The 21,166-nt window shown below is 36.3% G+C and overlaps 1 protein-coding gene across 1 annotated transcript in view; it reads right to left on the bottom strand.

The window, feature by feature from the left end:
- Positions 1-21,166, bottom strand: part of mirr (iroquois-class homeodomain protein mirror) — a gene marked incomplete at its 5' end in the record, with an annotated part of 41,988 nt that extends 20,822 nt beyond the window's left edge. The window contains one exon of the mRNA XM_017625484.1: positions 20,948-21,166. Coding sequence (XP_017480973.1) covers positions 20,948-21,166 — 219 coding nt within the window. The remainder of the gene's footprint in view (positions 1-20,947) is intronic.

The raw sequence follows: 21,166 nt of genomic DNA, 5'->3' as shown, positions 1-21,166 counted from the left end.
GACGGACGGACGGACGGACAGACAGTCACCGCTTAATCGATTTCTCTTTTCATTCTGATCATTTATGTATACATTTGTCTATATCTATCTCGATTCGTTTTGCCTGTTACAAACAACCGTTATGTGAACAAAGTTATAATACCCTTGTGCACAAGTGCGCTCGAGTATAAAAAACGAATAGAGATATATCAACGCGCATTGTGATGCGAAGAAGCTGGGTTCAATGTAATCGTTTTACCTACCACGGTTCCACAGCCAAAGGGAAAGCATAAAGATAGCACCGGAATCATAATAAAAGGTAAAAGCAAATATATAGAGTAGATACAGGTCTGTAGCACATTAGCCTCAATCTTCAAGCTGCTTAGTAGTTTGGAGAGATCGACATCTATCCCCATGAAGTAATGCTTGACAGCTATGCTGGGGGAGTCTTTCGATAAATAGGGTTTGTTAGTTGAGAATATCGTACTAATACAATACAAGTTTTGAAATTTTTGAAATTTCCATAAAACCTTAGACTTAGATTAGCAACGCTATTACTAGTAAGTGGTCCTACACTGCTAAAAACGAGTGCATACATTCTTCCCTCAAGAATTCAAGCGCCTATCATGGAAAGCATCGATTCTCCGCGCGAATTCTCTTCGCAACAACCAGCTGTGCACGCGCGTTATGATGCGTTGTGTGAAAGCGTGTAATCGCTACCAGGCAAACTGCGACAAAAACAACTACAACAAACAATATTAACAACACACGTTGAACACATTTATTGCGTGATTTGATTTTAATGCGTTGATATAAATTTCGTTCGTCTACATATGTGTATGTTTGTAGTTGTTGTTGTTGTTGCCGGCGATGTGTTGCTACTGCTGCTGTTGCCACTACAACAACACAAACAAAGACAAACAACCACTCACCGTGTCCTAAAGTGCGCTGCTTAGTAGCAACATAAATTGTGCACAACAATAACACATGCAGCATTGTAGAATAACACAACAGCTACTGGCTACTGTTGTTGCACACGTCCTTCAAGCGACACGCAGCGTTGCAACAACTACAAATAACAACAAACAACAAACAACAAACAATGATGCGGCTGTCGTCGATGAACGAACGCACAGCGTACGAATCCAGAGCTGGGAGCTGGGGGCAACAAAAACAGCACTTGAGTCACAATAGCAACAACAACCGCCAGCGCAGCGAGTCACTAAATACTCGAGGAGTCTGTGATAAACATTAACAAGTTTCGACACGTTGCCGCTGCTGCTGCTGCTGCTGCCCGCAGCTTAAACTTGCCCTCTGTGGCGTGTTGTATGCTGCTGACAACAGTAATAACAACAACAACAGTAGTAGCAATGATGCGCTATGCAGTAATAACTACACCACTAACCTGGCGAAAAACATCGACAACAATGATCAGCAACTAACAAATGTGGCATGTTGTTAGTTGTTGTGGTGAGTGTGTGTGTGTGGTTTTGTGCGTTTGTTGTTGTTGTGGTTGTCGTTGCATGTAAAAATATTGAGTTACTTTGAAAGCGGACAACAAGAGTGCACACAATAACAACAATAAGACAGCAATTGATGGCTACTACGCCACAACAACAAAAAAAAAAAGAAAACGGCATTTGACAACAAACTCATAGGTGTGTATTAGAGGTTTACGCCGACAGGCTTTGCGGCGGCGACGCCGGCGCGTCTGGAAACGCCGGCGCTACTGCCCATAAGGTAGAGTCCAAAGAGCCATGAGCTTCTAATCTCATCATGTCATCAGATTATAATTCTATTTAATTCATTCATTGAATTCAAATGTTGAGTGACTGCTGCTGATGGATGGGCGAACAGAAGAAAGTCTATATANCATGTGTGCATCCCATACACATATTTTTTAAGCATGTCCGCACTGCATATAAGTAAAGTTGCTACCAGCATGTTGCACCATCGATTGCCGCTGCCAGATATTCGCGCGCGCGCTCAAAATTTATTTGCTGCAAATGTGATAAATTCCGCATATAAATACTGTTGTTGCCGCTGCTGCTGCCGCGATTGTGTGTAGCCGTTGACTTCGGCGGGTATAGTATGCAGGTCTGTTTGTTTGCTGTTGCACACGCACTCTGCTACTCCCGTGGTATCGAATTTATGAATGGGCTCGAGTTAAGAAGCTACCTCATGCGTTTGTGTACATATGTATGTGCGTTTAACAATTGCCACGCATTTCATTGTTCCTCCAACTCATTTGCACCTTTTCTTTTTTTTTTTTTGCAAATGACAGTTTCAAGCTTCATTTTTGTTTTTTTTTTTTTTATATTTCACGCAGGTATTGTTCGCATTTCGACACTTTCAGTGGCCCCAGCAGCTTTTACCTTCCGCCGTCTGCTGCCGCTGCTGTTTGTTTCTTATCGCGAAAACATTTCAAATTAATTTATTTAAATGAAATGCTGCTATCCCGATTTTTGCCGTCGGTGCAACAGCTCTGTGCGCCCCACGCTAGGGTGCTCTGTGTGCAGCTCCCCCACCGCTGTTTCACTGTCGCTGCTTTCGACGACTGGCTGGAACCACTTCGATTGCTCTGAATGCTCTGTTTGTATGCTCAGATTACATTTTGTGATATTTTTTTCCTTGTTTTTTCTTGTTTTTTGTTTGTTTTGTTTTTATTTGCATATTTCATTTTCCTCGCTTTATTTTTAATTTCTGTTTTTATTACATTTATTTAGCTGTATCGCCCTGAAGTGAATCTCTCTTAGTTGAATTGCTTTTCGTTTTATTGCTGCAACTCGTACTTTTGCTGACGTCGTACGCCGCTGTGTGGTCCAGCAGTGCTATTTTTATGCCTGTTTAATAATATGCCATAAGTACACTTCGCTGCTGTTCATATTTGTACGAATATGTAAACAAATCTTGGCGTCTTATCAGCAATGCGATTTGCTAAACGAGCGAAATGGCGTTCCTTCTCCGATTACGTAAATTTTAAGACTTTTTTTGTGTTGATAATATTTTTCGATTTGAATTTGGCATTTTACTGCCTAATACTAAGTGTAAGTTGTCTTTAGAAAAGGTTCCGAAAATAATCGCTTTTTTGGGTTTTTTCGGGCATCAAAATCTTTACCTGATAAGTCTAATTTTTATATCAACGCAAAATCTGAAACTGAATTCAAATTCCAAAAGATTTCAATGGGTCCCATGGCAGATTTCTCGATGAGAACAGCAGGAGAGGTTACCATGTAGTGAATTCGAGAACTTTGATGGCAACGAAAGGGCTGATATGGCTCGGAAATGCGGAGCCCAGCGGAGCCCAGCGTAGCCTATATGGCCTGTAGTGGTTCATCGAAAGCATATGTGGCAGAGCTCCTAATAAGGCGGTAAACTCTAGTTGCGCTTGTTTATAACTCCGTTATGCGAAATCTCTGAACGACTTCTCAAACTTAGCCAGGAGGATCTAAGAACTCTTACTATAAAGCTCACAGGACACAGCAGGCTAAAGTCCAATTAACAAAGATGGGACTCTTTGGCGAGAGGAACTGCAGGATATGTGGCTGGCGAGGAAACCCTAGAAGATACATACATATATGTAGGTATATTAAATTATTGCCCACGTATAAATAGCCTTGGACTTATACACCGCGGAGAACGAATATCATCTCCATCCAGAATATGGAACATGCCAACCCCAAGGCGCTTAACTTTATATATATCTAAGCTTGAAGTGATATTTCAAGAGATAGCACAATAGATGAACCAGGCCGCAACGCTAGTTTGTATGCCATAAGAATGATAACATAGACGAATGTTACCATAATCTCCCCAAAAACAATTACAGAAACTGGAAGATTTTGACGCGAGCTTTCGGAGAGACATAGCTGCCTCAGACAATACAGTGGCGGTCAAAAGTGGATGAATGGTGTTTCGTTTTTAATATTTACAAGGTTTTTCAAGCTATAATTTTTTTAATATTTTTTTATAAAAAATATGGTTAATGCTTTAATAAATACCATATAAATTACACTTTCAAACTTTATACAGAATTTAGAAAAATTCCACAAATTTGTATCTAAATTTCGAGCCTTTTAACCAGAATTTTTATACATTTTTTTGGGTATGCCGTTAACAGGCTTATAAAATTTTAGTAAAATAAGTGTAAATTTAGAGCGGCTAAAAAATTTTTGCTGACGGATTTTGCGGTTTTTTTTCATAAGTGTGATTCGTGTTGTTTTTGTTAAAGCATGAACCATATTTTTATAAAAAAAATATCAAAAAATGTTTGCTTGAAAAACATTGTAAAAATTAAAAACGAAACACCATTCATCCACTTTTGACCGCCACTGTATAAGTAGATATAAATATGCAAAAATGTGCAAAAAAACTTAATTTGGTTTTCTATAAAAAATAAAAATATTAAGTTCGCAAATTGTCGAATTTTTATTTCAAGTCAGTATTTTTCCGTATTTCCTCTCGCAAATTTTTCACCTCAACTTGTTTGATGGAAATTCCCGGCCGTTGTTGCTTTGGCTTTAGGCATTGAGGTCATGGCATATTGCATGTTGCAACATCCACAATTCAAACCAAACAATTGAATTTTTCGGTTATAATTGCAACTTTGTTGCCACTGGCTGGCTGCTGCCATTCAAAGGCCAACAACAATCACACAAAAATCGACCGGAAATCGAAACTCGTTTCCCGCAGACAGGCTGGCAAAATGATGAAGGCGCGCGGAAGAAGCCATCCGACAATCGTCGCTTGCAGACAGAGCCAAATTTACAGGCACCACACAGACATTACAGCAGACGGAGACGCATAGCGCAGAGATGCCACAAATGCTGATAAGGTGCAAATGCAATGCATTGAAATACCAGTTGCACCAATGGTTTGGCAATGGCGCACATTCACATTCACATCCATTCATTCGGAATTCCAGTTGCGCTTGTTGCGCTGAAAATGAAAATGGCAAAAACAACAACAAAATCAACTAGCGATTGTAATAGTTTTGAGTACAACAACGTATTGACTGCTTCGCTTGCGATTAGACGATCGAGGTATGTGCATACCTACATATTTTTGATGCGCCACACAGATACAGCGCCAGCGGCGGCGACGGCGACGGCGGCGGCAACATTATGTGCAGACACATGCAGACAAGGTGAGTGCGCGTGCGTCTGCGTATCACAAAACCACGTAGTGCCAGCGATTTGCTAAATGACTTGTACTACTTGTGGTCGGTTTTAGCCAAATTGTATTGTGTGTCAACTTTTCAGTTTTAGGTGCAAGTACATATTTTTTCCGATTTTTCATTATTTTTTCTCCAGCTCACTCGCAGTGCAGTGTCGCCGCCACACGCTGTGACACTTTAACCAAACGCTTAAAAGACATGCGTTTCACGCACAGACACACATACATTTTTAATAATTTTTTTTTTTTGTTTTGTATGTTGCAACAAATATTTTCTGAATGTTTTTTATTGCATTACCAGCATTTTCTGTTCGCTTGCGTATGCGACTTCTGCGATTAACTGCTGCGATATGAAGCGAGCAAATGCGAGACAAGCAAAGAAAAAACGAAGCAAAATAAAAAACACTTTTACAAGTAAAAAATGTTGTCAGCGGTGACACAATCTTGCAGAAAATAGAAAAAAATACGCACCAATGAATACAATACTTATTTAGTAAGAAAAAAGTGAAAATGAAAATGCTGACGGAAAAAGGAAATAAATAAAATAAAAAATTGCATAGATATTTCGTTTTGGTAAACGTTTAATGTTTTACATGCATTGAGCATAGTTTTCATGCCTCACACCAGCGCCGGCCTGCAGCGGTGCTCGCCGCCGCTGCGTAACGTAGTGTTTGTCATACAAATGTAGCAATGCGATTCCTTCACTCAGCTTGCCTCCATAGTGGCCATTACGTTGCGTTCTGTTGCTGGCGCGTCTTGTCGATTCATATCTAAGTATTTTTATGCCATTGCACATTGGGTTTATTTGAATTACATACATATATGTATGTATATTGGGTTATATAAAATGTTTCGGCGGATTTTTGTTGCTATGCGTTGTTGAAGCCCATACATCTGGCAACACTAATCCCGTTGCGCCAAACTGCCTTCCGTTCGAAAGGTGACATATCGGGCTACAGTTTTAGTGAAGGCAGTTCTGCACTTCGTTGCTCGTACGACCAGATATATTGATTTGAAAATGTCTAAAATATCTGAAGAAAGCTATGAGTGAACCCTAGACCCAGGAGTGGTTTGCTCGATTCGATTGCGGAAATTTCGTTAACAAAGATACACCTTCCTCTGGTAGGCCAGCCACTGAAAACCCCGCTGAAATAGCTGAAGCAGTAAACATCAACCACCCCATGATAGTTTAGAGTCATCTAAAAACGGTAGGCTATACAACAAACTTTATGTTTGAGTGCCACTTGAATTAAATTTGGAATCGCACCCTTTGTGAAACGAAACATTAGGTGCGATAAAAAATGGATTGAATACGAGAATGAGCGACGCAAGACCAATAACCCCCCACAAACTACCTCAGTAGTATTCAAAGGGCTAGGCCACACACACCTTTGATGACTCGAAAGGAACCAATTAACCAAACATTATCGGAAAGTTTTAGTGCATCCAAAGTATAGCTGGCATCGTCTGGCTTTCATTTGTTTGGATCTGTGCAAAACTCTTTTGATGGTAAAACACTGAAAATCACTTGACCAAATTTTTCGGCACTAAACCACAGAAGTTGTACTCCGATGGAATTATGAAGCTATCCGAAAAATGGCAAAGTTCATATATGATAATGTCTAATAAGTTATTGATTAAAATTAATTTTCAATAGAGCACATTTTTTTTATTTTTTTAGTCAGATCTCCATCACTGCTAAATGTAGCTTTTTCCTAGCTAACTGACAGCATTTTGAAAAAAATCGACATAAAGCAAATAAAGTCGACTCTAAAGCTAGCTGCAGCTTTTTTGACTGATATTATACTGCAAATTACGTAAAAAGTGCATCTAACTTTCGAGTCGACTTTATTTTGACTATGAAAATGAACCAAAGCTCTACAAAGTTACTGTTTTATACCAACAACAGACAAGCAAACTTGAGTTTACAATGTTTGATAAAAAACAAATGCCTGTCATACATGCCTACCTATGAACATAAATGTATCACACCTACATACATATATACATAAGTACGTACTTGCCCCTAGTAGTTTCCACCACAACTGTCGAACATATAACCACAGAGCATTCACAAAACATCACAGCACAAATCTACACACCAAGTTTTTGTTGCAAGACTAATGTACGTATGTACACCAGAAGCACAAACTTTGCCAAAATTTTGATAACAATATCAGCGATACAAAAACCAATATGTATTACGTAGAGCGTTGCAAAAATTACGTGTTTTTAGCGTAGCACCATCCACCAAAAGCTACCCAAAAGCCACCAAGCTATGTACATAGAAACATCGGCATGGTGTAAAGTTTTCAACACAAACAACCAAAAAGATTTGACAGAACAAGCAAAAAAGTGTGGCAACATAACAAATCTGTGTAAGTGTACACTTTTGTTGCCAAAACCATTTTTATTGTCCTTTGTTATTGTACAAGAATGTTCGGTTTGTGTTGCTTTGCGCCACACATGGTGAAAAGTTGAAAAATCTGTGCTGAGTTTCATAGGCAAGCCATTGGAGGTGAATGGGGGCGATAAAAATACAAAAAAATATACACAAATAAATACATATGTACGAGTAGTGCTCGAATGTAAGTATGTATGTATGTGTATCTAAGTAGATATATCTAAAAAAGAACTGAGGAAAATATGTGTGATATACCCGAAAATTAAGATAAATTTATTTATGGGTCCTCATTAGTCCTCGCGTTGATTTTTTATTGTTTTGTACGAATTTTTGCATTTTTTTCTACATCTAAATTTCTTATGTAATAAAACCGTTTGGAATAAAATTTCAAAAAAATCAAATCCAGTTTTTATAAAAAAAAAACAAAAGCTGCCACCAAATACATAAATATATAGATATGTATCTATACATATACATATGCATATTCAAATTCATTGCGATTTTTTAGCCGGTTGAAATTTGCAGTTTGTGTTAAACTAAAATTGTATGGGCTATAAAACTGCATGCTCAGATTAAAAATTTTTAAATTTTTATAAATTTTTTTGAATTTTCCTAAATTTTGTATAAAGTTTGCAACTTTGATGTATAGGATTTTGATTAATGCTGGAATATTTTTATAGAAAAAAAAACACAAAAAATAACTTCAAAAACATTGTGAATATTAAAAAAAAAACAATCAGCACCTGGTCACTTGTTTGAGTAACTGTATATGTAGGCACGTAAGCTCACACGTAAGTACATACACACAAAAAGCACATTTTAATGGACTTTTGTTGTTGTTCTGGAAACTACAATTTGCCACTCTGCCATTTTAGCATAAACACTTCTCTGTGAAAGTGAGCAAATTTGAAAGTAAATGAGTGGCAATAGCTCTTTATGTTTTGAGAATGGAGTGTGTATGTATTTGCGTTGTTGTTACAATTTCGACAACAGTCAAAGCTGTAGATGTACCTTGTAGGCAAATTTTGACTTAACTGGCAATAAAATGGAGACAAAACGCCTTCATCTCTTCGAAAAGGCGCAGCTTCAGTTTTAACTGATATGCTAGACTAGCCTTGAGAGAGGAATTTTACTTTCTTCCCATCTTTTATTCATACTAAGTATAATAGTCTTACTGTCTACTCAAATCGATACATCCTAGCTTACTGATGTTTTCATTCATTTATTTATACAGGTTATATTTTCTCTGCAGGGTAATCTACTGAAAATATTCCTTTATTACTCCCGCCCTCCACTCCCACAACGCTAACAATAAACCAAACTCAACAGAGATTTGACGTATGAAATACAGTGCGGCGCACAGTGGGATTTTAAGGTTTTCGTCGGCATAAAAATAAATTGTATTTATTCGTTGTATGAAAGCAAATCGCACAAAAAAATTCCAAAAAATCAACTGTCATTTTCTGCCACTTGAAACTTGTACTGTATTCTACTAGAATTCAATGTGCTGCAAAACAGAATCTTTCTAGGAAATCTAATTAAACGAGCTCGAAATTTTTACGAAAATTTGCTGAATATTTTTAAATATTGCACAAAGTGTGAAACTTGGATTTACACTTATTTTGTTAAAGAATGAACTTTTAAGTGAAGTTTTATAAAAAAATAACCAAAAATTAAATAAAAAAAATTAATGCGACGAAACTTGGCAAAATATGGTGCGGCTATAGTTTTTGTCCGGCCACTGTATAAGCAAACCAAGGTTATACTTTGACACATTTTATGGACAAAACCTTTGTTCTCCCGGTCTTCCTACGTCTTCTAGCTAAAGAAAAAGTAAGGTGGGAATATTTTCATTTGATTTTTGGAAAAAATGGGCTCATGCTTGTGCCTTTAACGACACTTCATTATTATATAGTGCCGTTTTCTGGTATTTTTAAGGCGATTTTGAGGTTAAGCATGCATGGATGGCATGTGATAATAATAATAATAAAATTTTCGATATATGTTATTCGGTCCGCTTTTTATGGCATTTTTAAGACGCTTTGGATATTAGGTTTATATGGGATGTATGCTTTAAAATAAATCGATAACGCTAATTAATAGTTTTTTTTCTTAATTTATGTCCATAAAGGATGCATACGGGTAATTGAAGTTCTACGCCGACTCCTTCTAATTTTTTTCCAAAAAAACTATGGGACTGTACCACTGTGCGGCGCCTTGCTTGCACTTAAGTATAGTTGAAAAGTTCACAAGTGTGAATTTCATCAAACAAATAATACAAATACATGTACATACATATATGTACGAAGATATTCCGACTAACTAGTGAACGCTGTCGAACTGGTAGTGCGAAAGAGTGTAGCTGAGAACTCAAGTATTCGATGCTGAAAGAAATACGATTTGTTAGAAAAAATTAACAATACAACCCTTAAACGCCAGTATGGAGTATCAAACATACATACATACATACATGTGTAGATGTGTTGTTGATGCAAATAAAAATTTGTTTGTTGTTGTTGATGTGTGAGCAACAATGACAAGCAGCGAGCACATATTGCGCGTTTGCTGGAAGAACTACATAACTAAAGAAAAAAACTCTAGAAACATGGCATTTTTTTGTTCCAAAAAATAATTTTAAAGTTTAATGAAAATTAAATTCAAAAAAATTAATGCGAAAACAAAAGTCTACCATCGAACCTACAGTACAGATATTGTTATGAATTTTTTATACAAAATAAAAAAAGGGTCGCCAGCCATTTCTGTATACTTAATTCAAAAACAAATTTTTCATCTTACGGCGTTCTTCCAATAAACAAGCTATATGTGCTTACATACATATGCCAAATTAATATCACTACTCAGCAACAAACTTGTGTTGGAAAGTGGATTTTTAGATAAACACAAGGCGGCTAAGAGGGCGCCATTGGGCGTACATTTGCACCCACTTGGCTGAATGAGCCGCACAAAAGCGTTGAGGCAAATCACTCCGACACTTGAGGCATATAGATACGTACGATTGTGCTGAAAATTTAGTTTTATTTAGTTGGAATTTGAAAATGTTTTCATGCCGCAAAGGAAATTTAATGGTGACTAAGTAAACAAACGTGCAACGTTAGTCTGTCAATGAGTGTGGCTGCTACAATGGAGCACAAGCAAGCAAATGTCCTTACGAATGATTTTTAACCCACATACACAAACATAAATAGATGCGCATGAATTTGTGCTAAAAATAATTTCATTCAAAAATCTTTTCAGAATTGCTTTTAATTTTTTTTACTTTTTCCTAAATTTCTTCTTTTGAATTCTTTATACCTAGTATGTATGTACATATGTATGTACTTCCTCTTCCAACCTACAATTGCCTACATCCTTGTCTTTTTGGCTTAGCCTTTGCTGATTTGCCGCCTGACGTCTGCCGCCTGCCGCTTGCCTCCTTGCAACATCTGCGCATTTATTTTGGATTTCGAGTGAGCTGTCATCCGCGTGTTGACAAATTTATTAATAAGGCAATAATAAGATGTGGCAAATATGCACAAACAAGCACCCAAAAACGCACAACAAAGCAAGTGTATGGAAAATGCGCCAGCGGCGCGGTACCTTTGAAATTCACCCCCACAAGGAAGAGCGCAGAGCGATGATATCAAGAAAGAAAAACGCCGCGCGAGTGTCAAGGGAAATTTCAATGTGTCTTATGGGTATTTGAGCGTTGCGCGCTTATACATTTTTGAATAAATATTTTGGTGCCTACAAACATATTTACATACCTTTGCATGCACATCGCTTTGGCTTCAACTAAAATGTAATTGCGTGGCAGCAGCAAGTGACAGCCACTTGACAGGCTGTGTCAAAGTAATGATTTCCCTGCGACAATTTGACACTTTTTCTCTTGCCGTTGCGTACGTACGTAAGTCTTGTTAACCATTTCACATTGTCGCGCATTTGTTGTTGCAAGAAAAATTATGCGCGTTTAAAGGTGCGCGGGCTACGCTGCTGCTTCCTTGAAAGGGAAAGTCAATGCCGCATAAATGACTAATTACATTTTGATGATTTATGCTACGGAACGTACTGGAACGGTACTGGAGAGAGATAATATATATCTAGTATTTGTGTCGCTAACTAATTAGAGGCAGTCAGCTATGTCGGAGTAAGGCATAGCGTACTGTGTCTTGTCAGTTTGGTAATCAAAAGTCGGCAGTTGCCTGACGTAGCGTGTCTACAGCTGTCAACAGAGCTTAACAGCTGTATTAGTAATGGAGAAGTGTAATGCTATTGGGGCAGGAGGGATTTGCAAAGTAGAGCACATTTTAAGGTTATAATATTTCTATATATATATGAAGGGGATATACGTAGTCAGAAATCTATAAAAATCTACTATCTACCACGCGTCGATATTTTTTTAATATTCGTAAGGTTTTTTCAAATAAAAGTTTTCCGTTAGTATTTATTAAATTTTTTTTTTTAATTTGTACAAGTTTTACCCGAAACCAAATAATTAACAAAAACCATATTTCAAGATTTTTATTCTGAATCTTTAGAACATTTTCAGGTACACAATTTTAGTCTACGTTTCAAGCTTTATTTAACAATTATATTGAGCCTCAAGGTTTCTAGTGTTTTTTTTCTTTTTTTTTTTGGTAAAGCAACAATAATTTCCACTTGGTAGAAAGTATAGCTGCTATTCTGGAGATCACCACATCTCTTTATCAAACTTCTCATCGAGTTCACTGGGGCTTTAACTCACAACTCCATCGTTCAAAGCCTGTGGGTCTTAACCACTGAGCTAAGTTAGCCATGTAAACTGTTGTTGCTTTTTCTGATTATTGTTGTTATTCCACAACATTTTTTCATTAGAAATATCCTCAAGCTCAACAAAATTGTTGAATATAATTTTTATAAGGGCATAAATAACAAAATACAATTTTTTTTCATAATAAATGCATGCTTATATGGATAAAAGTGCAAAAATCCGTCTGAAAAAAATATTAAAAATCAACGCGATTTTTTAGCCACCTGAAACTTGCACTTAGACAAAAATTATGTGCATACTCAGAAATGTGCTAAAGATTCAGATTAAAAAGTTTGAAATTTCGATGAAAAGTTGTTTAATTATCCAAAATTTTGGTTAAAACTTGGAGAAACTTATAGAATTTTTATTTTTTTTTTCAAAAAGATTGTGAATACTTAAAAAATCAAGACGTGGTGAATTGTTTAAGTCATTGTATATTTGAGTATATTCTTTGAAAATTTCAAAGTAATCTGGTAAGTATTCTTGGAGATACACGAATATTTATATGCACGTCTCTGAGCGTTGGAAAGTAAAGTTAGAAGCTTAAATTTGTCACCGTGTTAAGTCCGATAGATTTTTTTAACAATAATTTTGGTTATATTGTTTGAAATTTTGCTGAAATTTACCAGAATTTTTATAATTTTGCACAAAGAATGAAATTTGGGGTACAGAAAATGTTTAGCTGCTAAAGAATCGCATTGATTTTTGATAATTTTTTAACGCATTTTCTTCTATGCAAAGTATATTCGACATATTTTTTATTTATTTTTTTTTTTGTATGGAAAAAAGGCGCGATACAGTTGGAAAAAATTATCAAAAATCAATACAATTTTTTAGCAGCTTAAAACTTTAGAATTGTATAGGCTATTAAACGTGGGCTCACAAAATGTGGAAAATCTGATTAAAAAGTTGAAAACTTAGGGCCAATTTCACAATGCGTAGTTAACTCAGAATCGGGAGTTAACTACAGAATTTTGTACTGAAAGTCTCTAGTTAACTGTCGATTCTGAGTTAACTACGCACTGTGAAATTGGCCCTCAGACACAACTTTGCAGATATTTTAAAAAGTTTTTGCACAAAATATGAAATAATGCCGTCGAGTAGCTAGTCTTTCTCCACCCTCATTATCTCTAAACATAGAAGCTTTGTTAGTCTACTTCTTCATAAAAGTCCTACAGCTATGTACGTAAATAAGAGAACTGCGAAAACAACGCCGACGCAGAAGAGAAACTACTAAGTTTGTTACTTAATTTGCTTTTTAAACCCATAAATATACATATACGCGATCACGGCAATTGACTACTGGGGCGCGAACTCATTTTTTTAATTTACACAATCACATATGTATGTATGTACCTACCAACATTGGCATGTTTGTGTATATTTAAATTGCATACAATTTGCGACATAATATATTATACACAATTAAGTATCGAACTAATCGCCATGTTGCTAATAGTTAGCATTTAAAACCGCAAATGGCATGGTTCAGCGCATTAACATGAGCGAGAATTGATCGTGTTAGCTAATGCGGTGACAACTCCCCCGCTTGTTTTGTTGAGCACAAGCTTCAGCATATGTAGATACTTGCTAACTCATATCTACTTACATATTTCTACATACTTATGTACATTAGACTGCATCACTCTCCAGAAAAAAAAAGATCGGTACTGTGTTTCCATTGGAATTATAAAATCTATTATATTTTAAGACTTCCACCAAAATATTTCGGCAAAATATTAAGATTTACGTGAGCTGAACCGATTTGAAAATACCTCCAAAAATTGAGTTTTTTACGAATCTTTAAGATTTAAAAAAAAAAAAATCTCCTCAAATGGCAAAACGGTTTAAGCTTAAAAAATTTGCATTAAAATATTAAAAAAAAAAATTTAAATTTTCAACGGAATCGAAATTATGAGATTTGTATGCTGTTTTTTAACTTTTGTGAAAGTTTGGTATAAGAAAAACTTGAATAACTAAACCCAAACTATTCTGATTAAGACTTGCGAGGTATCATTGGAAAGGTATTTTCTCACCCTATTTCGCTAAAAAAACTCATTCAAATGTTGAGATGTGTTGGTATTTAAAAAAAATTGGGTCGGGAAGGAGTTTTTTTTTGCACAGAAATAAAAACAGTGGGAAACCCCCTTTCTAAATACTAAGACCCCATAAGTCTAAATCAGAATAGTTTTGGCCTAGTTATTCAAGTTTTTCGTAAATCAATCTTTGAAAAAGGGTAAAAAAACAGCATCAGAAATCTCAATATAACGATTCCGTTGAAAAGATTTTTAACTATTTGTATGCAGATTTTTTAAGCTTAATCTGTTTTATCATCTGAGGTGATTTTTTTCAAAAAGTTCTTTAAGAAACTTTTTATTTATAAAAAAAAACTTAATTTTTGGAGGTATTTTCAAATCGGTCCAGCTAACGTAAATCTTAATATTTTTCCGAAATATTTTGATGGACGTCTTAGAATATAATAAATTTTGTAATTCCGGCGGTAAAAGCGCAACTTTTTTTTTTTTGTGATGCAGTCTAATGTACATACATGAGCTCAACTAACCAATTTGCTGTGCGTTAGCTTTTAACCAAAGACATGAGTTCACAGCGGGCCGTTTTCTATTTAAGTTTTCAAATTGACTAAATGATTATGTGCCTTTTTTGTTCGAAATTGTTGCGCTAATGCAGCGCTTTATATGCAAATGCGGCTCATGCGGACTACCACATTTTTGCTTCGCTCGGCTGCTGTGTCTAAGTAGTCTTCATTGAAAAGAAACAATGAAGCGAAAAATGCTAGACAAAGTGTAAAATGAAAATAAATATTTTATATATCTACTTTTTCGAAGAGCTAAGTAAGTACATATAGATATACATTCATAAAATCGTAAACAAAGAAAAACCAAACTGATCGTGTTTTGTCGCTTGGTTATGTCTACTATTGAAGTTTTCAACCATTACAGCTCATCAATTTTAGACTTTCTGTTCAAAATAATTTTTATGAACGTCCACTGAAACGCAATTAAAAACGAATGAAAAAGAGTTTGACAAAAGCTGATCGCAATTTCGTAAATAAACTCGCGATCAGTCAACTGCAGCTACGCAAATTGACCGCTTACTGGTGCGCTGACCTATTGACCAGGTCAAAAATACTTGGCACTATGAGTTTGTATTAGTCGGTGTCGCCTTTCGAATCGCATTGAATTACGAATCGCAATGCATAGTAGACGCCAAGAATGCCTAACTTTGCAGCATGGAGTGCGGCGATCTGACGAGTGCATATGTAGCTTCGTCCACTGAAAGGGACATCACTGTCGCTGCTGCATGGCTTTTACTATTTTCATAGTTAGTCGTTTGTCTTTTCGAGTAGCGACGGATTGTGTTTGGCCATTTTGTGTAGGCTGCCTAAAATATCGAGTAGATATTATTATTATTACTATTTTTTTCATTATGGATACTCGTTGCGAATTCTGCACAAAATCAGCGCAAAATTTCATCAGCGTGTAATAACACGCCTAGCACAAATAATTTAGTTTCTTTTTTTTCTAATTCTTTTTTATTTTCTGATTTTATCGTAAAAGGTGTGGAGGCTCATTTGCATTTCAAAACCACAAACACAATATTGGAATTAAATTAAAAATATCGATCGCTCACAAACTATCGCCACCGATCGTGATACGAGTGTAATAGCAGTCACATAATTCCCAGCGCACTGCTCAAGTACAGAAGTACAAGTAGGTATTTGGAGTATTTTGCTGCTTTGCCGCTCAAAGCTAACTGAAGCTTTAAAAAGCATTTAACTCGCTATTTATTGACTCAAAATTAAATGGTACAACAGCCATCACAAGCCGGCCTTACAATGAACTGCAACAACAACCAATCACCCACAACAGAATTTTCAAAAGCAAAACAAAAAAAACAAAAACGAAGTCAACGCACAAAGGGAAAACGCTCGTAAACATCGAAATTAATGTCATTTTTGTGTGTTTTGGCATTTACATTTTGGGCTCAAGCAAACGCTGGCGAACAGACCAACTAACCAACGGCTTGGGCGATCAAGCGCTTGGATTGCTGCTGATTGTTGTTGTGCATTTTTCGCTGCTTCGGCGCTTTTTTTGTCTTACTTATTTTTAAGTTTATTTAATTCGTGTATTTTTTTTTTGTTTTGGCTATTTTTTAGTATTTTTTCTTCCTGCATTATTATCAACTCACTCAGCTAAAGCCGTTGACGAATTTATGGATCAATTTAAGTTGAAACGAAATTAGAGATCGTTAAGAATTCAAGCGTAGTAAAATACATTTATTTATTGTTGTATTAAGAAGATCGTCTTCGTTGCCGTTGCTGTTACTATTGTCGTTGGCGTTATTGTTGTTGTTACTGTTGTTCGGCGGCCAACAATGTGATTGTTTCTTTCAGCGGCTGCAGTTATGCGGCTCTTGTTCTTTTTATTTTTATTTATTTATTGCTGTTGTTGTAGCTTTTTCGTCGCTTTTGCTTAACGACTAGCAAACTTGTTATTTATGTCGTTAACCAGCAAGTCATAAAATATATTTCGCCTTTTTTTGTTTTTGTTGTTGTTGTTGTTGCGCTTTTTTCTTTCGCCACCACCAAAGCGCCAAATTGAAACAAAACTCCTTTCCAGTCACAAGAAGCGACTAAAATATGCCGAAATGTTTTAATTTTCAATTCGTCGATTTTTATTAGGTAATATATATCTACATACATACATACATATGTACATACTTATACTTATAGTAGATATTTTTGTTGAAATGAAATGCGTGTTATGCAAAGAACATTTCCATTTTTTAAAATTCGATCAATTCGAACGATCAGCGCCCCGCTAGTTAATAAAATACTATGTTGTTTGTGTTTTGATTGAGCGCTTTAGCATAGTTGTTGTTGTTGTTCACGGTTTTTTTGTATTTATGGTTGATGGATTTGTTTCGAGGTTTTTATTGATTTCTGCTACATCAAACAAAACAAAAAAAACCTGAAATATGCTTACTAATGAATTTATGGGATTTTTGGGTCAACACATTTTTATTATTTGGAATTTTATGAATTTGAATTTTATGATTTTGAATACAAAAACGAGATGTGGTATGATGATAATACCGTGAATAAAGTAACAGCATTTATTCTTTGACTATAAAATAGTTAAGCTAAATTTTTCGTGGCTAGTTTGAGATGAAGAGTGCAGTGGGTCTAACCTGTCCAATTCTGAGCATTTTTCTTCTGAGTTTTTCTTTCAAGAATAGAATTTCGGGTTTCCTCGTATACCACTGGAGATATCAAGAAAAAATTTACCCACTAAGAAAATCCCAGGATCAGCTTTAGCTGGATTTAGGATGAATAGGATGTAGTCAGTGTACATAATAGCCGCCAGGACCCAGTTCGAGCATCAATGAAATTAAAAAAAGTTTTTCAACTAGTAGGCGACTCTTAGTTACCCCTTTAATTTTAAACACACCTTTCCTAGGAAAGAGTGGGAGTTAGGAAACCCCTAACAGAGAGGTTCACTTATTAACGACTGGATCGAAGTGGACGGGAAGAGTTGGAGGAGTGATGTCTACCAGGAACTCTCCGTTAAACTCAAGTGTAGACTCCTGGATTTCCGCAGCAAATTTTAAGCAGAACGACAGTCGCCTGGCTTCGCTTATTATGCGATGGAAACTAGTCATGGAATGTCTTACCATTTTCTACCATTTGCATCGAAATACCTCCAAATTAAGCTGATTTGGGTGACAGGGCACACAGCCAGTGCAGCTATCTTTAAGGCTGATGAACTACCTAGTTAATGTACCCTCGTGGTTGTTTCCCCTCCAAGAAAGGAGAGATGGAATTTTAATCGACTCAGCAGAGTCAATGGGCGAAAACCCGGCAGGCAAAGTTACAAAAGTTCTGGTCTCTGGTGGACAGTAGATGGTCAGCAGAGCTTCCTTGACTGGCCAAGCGCCAACTATCCCAACAGCTCACCGTCCAATAAGAACTCATTCGCTGCGGTTTCACAGGCTGTTGTTAGACGACGTGGTAGAATCATCTCAGCCTGGACTTTATTTTGTCGGATAATATTTCATTAAAACTTCCGGACACGGAACTTCATTTTGAGAACGCAGCGTTTTTCCGTACAATAATACATATGTATGTAGACCACTTGGAGTTACCATTGTAAGAATAATCTTTCTATTCATTGGTGGATGATAGATGGTAGAAAACTCACCCGCTTCTTCTTATTGTTAAACATAGAGGACTTAAGGCTTCGGGTCGGTCTTCTAATAGCTAGTAATAGGGCACGGACTGATAGAGGACAAACATTTTAAGAATTGTAACTTTACAGAAATCCTAGAAAAAGTTATCAGGGAGTGTCTAGAGCTCGGTAGGCTCAGCAGCTTGGCGAGGTCCAACTACAGGGCCAGTGTAAGGAATTGTTAATTGTATGTAAAGTTTATTTCAAAATAGCGGCATATTTTTTTCAATATTCTCTCAGGAGAACTCCAAAGGTATGGTAACACTACGGATGCATTCGAGGTATCCATTTAATAAAATATTCTTAAACTCACAAATATAATGACATACTTCAATAACTAAATAATTTGGACTTTCAAAATTAAAATATTTAGAAACTTTCCTTTAGTACGGTAGATAACTGACTACAGATTTGATCGAATTTAAAACCAACTACTACATAAAAAAAATGTGTTTATATTTTTACTAAAAACCAGTGTAATGAAGAAAATCGCAACTAAAGAACTTGACTTTTTAAAAAGTTATATAACTACTCTGTAAAAAAATCTTAGACAGGGTCTTTCTATATTAAGGTAATTATATCTCTGGCAATAAATTCGGATAAGCCAATTGTAAAATTTTCACTTTTTTATGAAAACTCATTCTTCCGATTTTTCTCTTTTTTTTGTGTTGAAACCCCCGAAATTATTAACACAAATAAATACACCTTTCGGTAAATAATATTAATTTATAATTTATTTTGCTCAAACCCAACGTAGGTCAGTGGCCTCTTCTATTTTCCCAGTTACATGCCAGATTGATTTGATAAAGAATTTTTAGGAAAAAATATATATTTTTAAACAATGAACCACTGCAGTTCTGTCAAACCAAATCGCAAATAAACGAAAACATCATTTACTTGCCAATTTACAAAAAAGAAAATATTTTCGAATTATCCTATCCTTTCTCTGCTAAACAAATAAATTTCATAAATAAAAATTCGAAAAAAAGAATGCATTCAAACAATTAAATTTATTTCGACCGCTGCGCGGCGGGAAGTCAATGTTCGCATTAAACATTTGGCGAAGACATAAAAGATGCCACAAATGTCAACTCAGCGCATATGCCACATGCCAGCGTTGCACAGTGGTCAATAAATGGAATTCAATGTTCATAATTCACTTTCTCAACCAATTGATTATTATTTTTTTTTTAATGAAAGCTAATAAAATAATCGCGAGCTCTTAGCGACCCAAAATTTTTACAAAAACCAAAAACAAAAAAAAAATACTTTTGGTGAAAATTTTTTTATAACATTTCAAATTATTACTTTTTAGTTTTTATTTTTGTTTTGGAAGAGCCCTACAATTGCTTTTAACTAGTTTTTATTATGCAACTTTTATTAGCTGGAATAGGAGAATCGATCTTCTTCGAAATTAGTACTTTTTCTACACTTTGCACTAAAAAATTTAATATAAACAAACAAAAATTGGGCTCAACTAGTCTCTCTTGAAAATTTTATTAGCTTTCATTAAAAAAATAATAATAATCAAATTGGTTGAGAAATGACGGCTCCAATGAATTATGAACATTAAATTCCATTTATTGACCACTGTGCGCTGTTGGGCAGTCGCCGCCGGCGCAACGACCCAACGACCGACGCTGGCTAACCAAAATAGCAACAAACCAACACCCAAGTGTGATCGTCGCGTATTGTCAATTGTATTATGTATTTTGCTTGCTTGTTGTTGCTGTGCTGGCGGACAAATGTTCGTTGTGCGGTGGCGTTGGCGTTGGCGTTGCATAGCATGTTGCATGCCACAAAAGGTCGCCGCACATAGACTATGCAAACTATGTATTGCATTTAGCTGGAAAAAAATACCTCTTTTGAGCCATTCAACATTTCCACTTTTTCAACAGCAAAGACAAGTCTGCAAAGAGCATGAAATATCGCTAAGCCCAGATAGAGAGGTCAGGGAGCGTTGCTTGGCTGGAGCTGTAGTAACAAAAGCGGGTTAGGAGTTGTGCGACCACCCTCAGCGTTGTGGTGAAAAATTAATGCAAAAAAAAAAGTGAAGAAATTTATATTGTTAAGGCAGGCAGGCAGGCGGCTATTGTTGTCGGTAGCGGCGGCATTGTTGTTGCTGTTCGGATGAAGCAAATTTGTCGCAGACGGCGCACATTAAAATATGACATCAAATATGCAGTGACAACAACAATGTTGGACAAGCCATGCCTTGGTGCGGCAGCCGCAGTGGAATTTGCAAAGAAGATATTTTTTCCTTTTTTTTTACAAAAATGACTTGTGCCTACAAACAACCAAACATACATACAATACAAATGACAGTAGATATGTATATACACAGTAAGTACTCACCGGATTCGCATAGAAAGGCGGCTGATCGGTCGCTATGCCCGATAGGTACGCAGACATGCCCTCCGGATAGACGCCTATTGGCACTCCGCCCGGTCCGGTGACAAGTCCGCCGGCGGCCGCCAAACGCTGATAGCTGAGTATGTCATATTGACACGAGCAAAGCGATTGGCCACTAACGGGATCCGTGTAGATTGTGCGGCCAGTATCACAGCAACGATT

This window comes from Rhagoletis zephyria, unplaced genomic scaffold (genome assembly GCF_001687245.7).
Source record: "Rhagoletis zephyria isolate East Lansing unplaced genomic scaffold, Rhagoletis_zephyria_1.1 Rzeph_scaffold_04062, whole genome shotgun sequence".
NCBI lineage: Eukaryota > Metazoa > Arthropoda > Insecta > Diptera > Tephritidae > Rhagoletis > Rhagoletis zephyria.
Note: the sequence above shows the minus strand (reverse complement) of the source record. Positions and strands in the feature narration are given on the sequence as shown.